General features: G+C 36.6%; 1 protein-coding gene across 2 annotated transcripts in view; it reads left to right on the forward strand.

Moving 5' to 3' along the window:
• The window catches only part of LOC131079336 (uncharacterized), a 115095-nt gene extending 107546 nt beyond the window's left edge, over positions 1 to 7549 (forward strand). The window contains exons 5-6 of one of the 2 annotated variants that reach the window (XM_058017249.2): positions 6686 to 6729; positions 6899 to 7127. In XM_058017249.2, coding sequence (XP_057873232.1) covers positions 6686 to 6729; positions 6899 to 6969 — 115 coding nt within the window. In that variant the 3' untranslated portion in view covers positions 6970 to 7127. Of the gene's footprint in view, positions 1 to 6685; positions 6730 to 6898; positions 7128 to 7181 lie in introns of those variants that run through there. The other variant, XM_058017248.2, reaches the window with a different exon arrangement.
• The last annotated feature ends 296 nt before the right edge of the window (positions 7550 to 7845 follow it).

Raw genomic sequence — 7845 nt, forward strand, 5'->3', positions numbered from 1 at the left:
GTCTCTCTCAAACTAAGGCACATGAAGTTCGCTCCACATCCTTTGTACACGAAGTTTGTACTCATGCTTTGATTTGTGAAGTTCGCTCTTGCATCTTAAATCTTGAAGTCCGCTCATCTCCTTCAAAACATGAAGTTCGCTCATCTCTTTCAAATCATGAAGTTCGCTCATCTCCTTCAAAACTTGAAGTTAATTTCAAACTAAAACAAACTTTCCTCCAATCACTTCATTGTTACATCAACTCAATCCTTACGTTTTTAAAGTCTTCATTCACAAAAACATGTCAAATTTACCTCATGAGGGCCTAAAATGCAAAATTCGCTCCTCTCAAAGGATACATGAAGTAAACTTTGCTCCAAAGAAGGAGTACTTGAGGTGACCTCAAATCGAAATCATGCTCACCATCTTCATTCAAATGTTCTAATTCACACTCAAACAAGGTGTCTAAGGGAAATTTGTTCCAAAAGTGATGGTAAATGAAGTACGCTTTTGAGGGTAGTGAATGCTCTAACTCACCTTTTCTCTCTTTCGCTCTCTCTCTCAACTTTGATGCATTGTGCGATATTCATCATGTAGTCTTAGGATTAGTTTTCGCTCTGTGGGAGAAGTGCAAGAAGTTCGCTCCACAAGGGGTGCACATGAAGTGCAGTTCACTCCTCAAGAGGAGCACTTGAAGTGACCCTCTAACTAGCAATCCTTCTTCACTCATGATTGACTCTCATGATAGCTAGACTTTACAAACTCACTCACTTCACACTTCACACTTGGCTATCCACCTGACTCCTGGCTTCTCGATCATCAATACCTCTTCAATGCAAAGGCTAATAGTTAAGGACTCTAATGCTATCCTAGAAAGCAAGAAAAAAGTGGGGGTCCCCATTTGCAATGGGGCGATGTGTGAATACCTCACAACAAATCCTACATTTCTACTTCCCTTTAATTCCTTCCATTTCATCCCATAATCCTTATTCCTCCACCCTCTATCTTCCATCCCCTTATCCCTCCATCTTCTTTCACTTCCTTCCTCTACCGCCCCTCATATCTTCCATTTCCTACATTTTCCAGCCTTCATCCGATACCCTTTATTCCCCTTTATCTCCCTTAACATACCCTTTCACTACCTCTCCATCTTTCATCTTCTCACTTTCTAACTTCCCTTCCCACCTTTCTTCCTACCTCTTATACCTACCACTCCCTATATCCTCTAACCTACATGTCATATTATTTACCCCATTACTCCCTTTAGCCTACCTATCCACTACCCAAGCTACCTTTTATCCCCTCAGCCTACCCCACCTTTTACCCAATTACTCCTTATAACTCCCACTGCAACACTTATTATAACCTCTTGTATCCTTTTCCTAATTCCCAAACCCCATAGCATCTCCTTACCACTTCCCCTCATCTTTCCCTTTGCGATGGCATCTTTTCTTCATCGCACCCCCCTTCCATCTGATTTCCTTCAACTTCCTTTACTCCCATAGCATGCTTATGCCCCACCTACCTTTGGAGTGGGCAGCGAAATATTTCTTAGGCATTTAGAATGCCACCATAGAGGCCAGATCACCAACGCCAGCTCTTCCTTTGATCATTCAACCAAACAAAAACTTAGCCTTGTGATTTCCTTTAATTATTCACAAAGCGAATTATGCCTTGCATTTTCCTTTTGACTATCCAAAGCACTGACATGTCCCTGCCCAAGACAGATCAGTGACATAAGGAATTCAACTTGTACAAGGAAAGGCGAGCGATTCAAGTATATCATTCAGTTTTCACAAGGAGAATCGACACCATAAGCATTTTGAGTCGGTCCTTAATACACCTAAAAGTGCGACTTAAGCCTCAGTCTGTCCTTACTAAGGGTAAATCAGCGACTTAAGGTTTTAGCAATTTCCAGCTCGGCATGGCCATCAAAATTTGGCTAAGGCATGGAAATCAAGGGACATTTCATCCCTTGACTAAGGACATCTACACTGCTGTATGCTCGAGCCTTCCTAGGCTAGGAACATTTCATCCCTTGGCTAAGGACCTTTTGTCCTTTGACTAGGGATTCTATTGCTAAGGCAAAGCTATCTCATCCTTTGACCAAAGACATCTTGTCCTTTGACTAAGCACCTCTATGATTTGAGATTTTTATGACCTCTCCTAGCAAAGGCAAGTGCATCTTCAGCAAGTTTGCCTTAGCATGTATCATTTAATGAACGCCAATGTTAGAGATGATTCTTGCCTTGAATTTTAAAACGAAGCAATCCATTTAATGGGTGCAATGAGCAAGAGAGAAAGCCATCCTTAGTTCAATGCGTACAAGGTGCAACATTTAATTTGGTAAACTTGCTTTCATCAAGGTATGAATAGGTGGCGCCGCTTTAAAATTAAACCTTGTCATGAAGCAAGCTGGGCGATTCATTTAAAATGTGAGTTGCAAAATCAAGATCGACTTCAAGAATTAATTGTAAAGATATTTAATGAAGGTTGCTACACAGGTTAAAGGCATTTAATTTGCAACACTAGATCAATATTGCCATTGCAGAACAGCAATCACCTCCAATCAGATGTCAGCGAATTTGCCATTTAGAGGGCATTGACTTCATTCATTTAACAATGATTTTGATTTAAGCAGGGCAAAGACATTGAAGGTGTTGAAATCATTATCAAATAGTGAATTGATTGTATAGAAGGCAGCGACATTGTGTTTCACATCAGCAAATTGAGCTCCAGCGATCTCCATTTCAATCAAATATTACCAAGCTAATGTGCCTTTACAGTGGCCTCCAATTTGAAAGCTAAAGAACAATTGTGCCAGGCGGCATCCACAGCAAATAAGGTTTCTTTTTCACAAGCAATTATGACCTGTCCACGAATTCTAAGGCCAGCCATTTGATTTTGATCAGTCCTTGTTTCATTTGCCATTATTCGATCACAGCGAACTACCATGGGAAGGTGATTCTGACTCAATAATACAAGTGAATTCATCAGCAAGGCAGTGACTTTCACCTATTCAGCGATTCCACAATCCGTTCAAGAACGCACGATTTTGTCAAAGAGATCGAGCAATTGTTATATTAGTTTGTTTGACATAAATTCCAGGTCTGAGACACCCCGTTTTTCATCAATTTTGGATCAAATCAGAACTTATCTCATGACTGATTTTTCTTTCATTTGTTGTTTTCACATGGACTTTCATTAATTTAATACAATTTTGATCATCTCTAAGCTTTTTAAATGAATTATCATTAGATGAGAGGGCCATATTCAGTTAAAGGATAAAATCTAGCCTAAGGGTTTGAATTCATATTAAGGGATTTTGGGAATTGCGATTCCTAGCCTAAGTGATTGATTTCTATTTGCAATCAAAAGTCACATCATAAGACTAATTTAGACAACTCTCACAGGTGGAAGATGGCAGGAGCATGGCTAGCCCTCATCAAGGAAGATTTGAGAGGAGAGGCAATGGAATCCAAAATTACACCATTTTAAGGCAATGTGGGAGATATCAACCTTGGCCAAATCAACATGAAGATCTACATTCTAAGGAGATATCACAAGGAGTTCAGCAATATCTAGGATGAAAGGATCAAGGTTTTGAACAAAGAAGTATATCATACCATGGACGGAGGCATCAAAAGGAAAACACTACAAAACAAAGAGCAGCTCTCAACATCAAATATAGCACTCAAGGATGGAAATTTTCATAATCTTGCATTTCCTTCAGAAATCCAAGAATCATTGTCAATATAGCTGGATGGAAGCTCCTGAATGCAAGTGATCAAGACAAGAGATAGTTTCAGAAGAGTTAATCAAACTTAGAAAATCAACATGAGCAAAGTCATCATCACATCGGGAGCTTGGACACGTTGAATATCAAGAGATATGCCTCATTCATTTACAATTACAACTTGTGATGAGTTACAAAGATCAAAAAAGCTGAGGTGGCGCCTAGTCAACATTTATCCAATCATATCATTTCAAGATAAGGCATCCAAATTCAATGTACCTAACTCATCCACCAAAAGAGATAACTACCACATGTGGGCACAAAGTTTGATGTACCTATCATCATTATCTATTGGTCGAATTTTCAAGGAAGGACATGTGTCCCATCAAATGTAATTTTATCATCGGTCAAGCATTAAATGTTTTGTAATGGATATAACAAACCCTAATTAGGGTTTCTATCTTTCAATCTTGGCCATTGATTGTGAATCAATCTGAGCCATTCAATTGTAATGAGAGCACTATATAAGGCTCCATTTCTTCATTTGTAAAAGAGAATAGAGAATAGTTAGTAGTTGATCGATAGCTAGCAGATAGTAGTTAGAATAGAGTAGGAAGAGAAGGCAAAGATTGTTGCCAAGATATTGTTGCAAAAAGCATGTAAACTTCATTGAAGATTTGGTGAATTCTATATGTTGATTCAACAATTTGCATGGTCTCTACTTCTCAATTTGATTTTCATGTTATTTTCTAGATGAATGGAAGACTTTGTGTATGATCAATGGTAAAATTTGTATATCCATGCTATTAACACCTTGTCAATGGTAAAGTGCCTTGCATGGTCAACTAGATCCATTTTAGCCAAAACTTAACTTCAATTATCACTCTTTCATTGATATGCATCAACTTGATAGTGTCCATGCTTGTGGTGGTGATTTGAATATTATAAAGCTATCCTTAGGAGATTGTACTGGCCATGTAGAGATGTTCAGAGCATGTCAAAGCAAGACTTAGTTGAATTTCATCAAAGATTGTCTATTGCTTTTACATTCCTCGAATTAGATTAGCTTCCTAAACCCTATCCTTTTTCCCTTTTTTAATTAAGTGAAATTCCCACATTCTAGCATCGTTCAAGCACTCAAGCATTCAACTTAAGTCCACCTTGTGATCCCAGCAATATCACATCGAACAACTAAGTCTATCCAAGAGCATGTGAAGACTTGACATTCGAGAACCTTGGAGTCGTCCCAGTTGATCACGCAGCTTAGCATTTGGGGAGTCTGTTCAAGAGAGGATAGAATACTTAGTATTTTATTCTATGTTGCAAAGTGCGTAAAAACACCATCAACAGGACCCATGAACATGCTGTGAATTTCCTGGATTCATCAAAACTAAGAAGGGTCATCTTTCTCACCCTCTCCTTTAGGTCTTTGTCATGATGTCTTTTTCTTTTCTTATTAATTACAGCTCTCATTTTGGCATCGCAATAACCTTTAAAAGAGATACTTCTAAATTCTGGATCAAGTGTATGATATGCTTCCACAATCTCGTCAACATTATCCATGTGTGATTCATTTGCTTCTTCTTCCATGTGTTCCTCCCTAGGTATGAAAGATAGTCTTGTAGGCCTAGGATTACTTGACTCTGTAAGTTCCCTTTAGTCCTAGATGCCACTATGATCATTCTAGGATGGCCTACTTACAAGCGAGCTCGCCACCCAACTTCTTACTCCTCAGGCCTTCTCCCACAAGAGGGATTTCAGACAAGTATGCATATCATTATATCATAAACACATATTGGATCAATATCTATAATGCATAGGCAATATTCTACCACACAAATATATACTCAAGCATCATCCTTCTGCATGAGCAATATAAATAGGTATACAATAATTGATATGGCAGATATATTATTGTTACCACAGAAATAATGATTTGATTCTAATTGGAGACTTTGATCTGATTCTCCTTGATGATGTTGCTGTTCCTCTATGTTGATTTAGTCTGATTCTCTTTGTGGACTTGATCTGCCTTTGTATTTTTCAAGTTCTGATTGATGTTTGTTTTCTTCTGTTCCCTTTTGACTGCTGATCGCTACTGTTGGAATAATCCGTTTTGTTATACGATCTGCTTGCTGCTTGTGCAGTATCTGATTTCGATATTGAGGATTTATTTGATTAATGCTTAATGATGTTCCATGCCACAAATCTCTTTTTTTTATTTATCCTTTTTCTATGCTGGAAAGTTGTGACATTTGGTTGGAACCTTTCCCATGAGGGGTGGCGTCTCCTCTTTGACTCTAATTGCTTCTCTTTCTCGACTAATTATTGCTTTACCGAGTCGTCCTTAACACCTTGTTTACTCTTAAAAAATTGCTTGTTAAAGAGGATCGAACCTTACTATCTTGCCCTTGCATCACGATTTGTGTGATTTCCTTGTTAAATGATCTCAGATTTTGAATTTATTGAGATGTTAGGTTTGGGATCATGACATCTCCCCTGGGTTTGTAGTAAATCAGTGAAATGATATATCTTTCCCTCCTAGGTCTGTAGTAAACACTCCAATGGAATAATCTTTGTGTGCATCCATGGTAAATATACCAAGGGGGTTGGTAATAGGTCTAGCAAATCTTCCATGAGATATTACTTTTTTCTCCCTAGCGAATAGGTTTGTGAGAAGTTACCTTTACTAGAATTTTTTGAGGAATAACGCTCAAGTTTGTAGTAAATCTAAACTTTTGGCATTTCCTTCTTGTGCGGATAGTCTTGTATACATATTCAGCATGATCTATATGAAAAATTAGGCAGGTAACTAAGTAATAATTGTTCAGTATCATTTTCTTTATCACTTGCCTCTAAATCAATGCTGAGCCTCTAATGAATTTTATTCTCAGTCTGAAATTTTTCACAAATTTAGAGGATATTTTACCCTTATGAATTTTTCCTAATGAGATATTTTGATATTTTCAGGTACCTAAAGTTTCCTTGGAATCCACACATTGAACCTTATGAAGGTAAGTTTGGAGTTCAAGGACTTTTGCAGTTATGTTTAAAAATTTGAGTAGCTTAGTAAGAAAATTTTAACACTTGATAATCGTGTTCTAGTTGATTTCTTTTAAATATTTACCTTCTTATCTACTACTAATCATTCTCTAAGATATTTTTTTGAAACATGATTAACAGGAAACCCTAATACTGGGACTGGGACCATGACCATGACCCTATTCAAATACCCACATCACATGGTCTACTAACACAAACAAACATACATAACCATATTTATGTAACCCATACCAAATATACAAATCCCATGTTTCCCAGAAACTACAGTTTGAAAACATTAAAGCAGAAATGGATTAGATATCTCAATTTATTTCCAATTATGTTGCATATAATGCCATATCTTTATCAATTAAAAGAAAAAATTCAATAACCAACAGTCACTTACAGATTTTGCCATACACAGGTTCCACTCGCTATGTGGTTGATGATAGCGGGTTAATCTCATCTCATGAGGAAACCTGGGATATTTCTGTGTGGACAGCATTACAGGAATTTCTTTTACCGTCACAGAAACCTACGTAGTTTCAATCACATCTATGAATTTGGTCACAAGTTCTATTTTTCTTTTGTAAACTTCTGAATTGCAAGTCATGCAAAATGTATTTTCATCTGAATATAAAGCTGTCTGGTTATGGTAGCCATCATGCTTTATCTCCGGGAAAATAGCCATTATGTTAATGCCTTGATGTAATTAGTGGCACTCTCGCTTGTAACTGGCAAATTGTACCGTTGGAACTTGGAAGCATATATTGAAATCTTTATTCCTAAAAACCTCTTGTATAATTTGAAGTGGAACAGGTGCCAAGTTAGTATTGTAGAAATAGTAAAAATATAAAATTATAATTATCTATAATTGTAATCTTTATTTTAATTAATTATAAACTTATATAATTATAATTGTAATAATAATTTTTTTAATTTCTAATTATAATTATTTAAGTGATCTTTTATCTTTTTATTTAAACTTTAAAAAAAATTATAATAAACAAATATTTTTTAAAACATAATAAAAACAAAAGTGTAGTTAAAGTTAGGTTGAGAATATTGAAAAAGGACTTTGATTTTTT

Source organism: Cryptomeria japonica, chromosome 11 (genome assembly GCF_030272615.1).
Source record: "Cryptomeria japonica chromosome 11, Sugi_1.0, whole genome shotgun sequence".
Classification (NCBI taxonomy): Eukaryota; Viridiplantae; Streptophyta; class Pinopsida; order Cupressales; family Cupressaceae; genus Cryptomeria; species Cryptomeria japonica.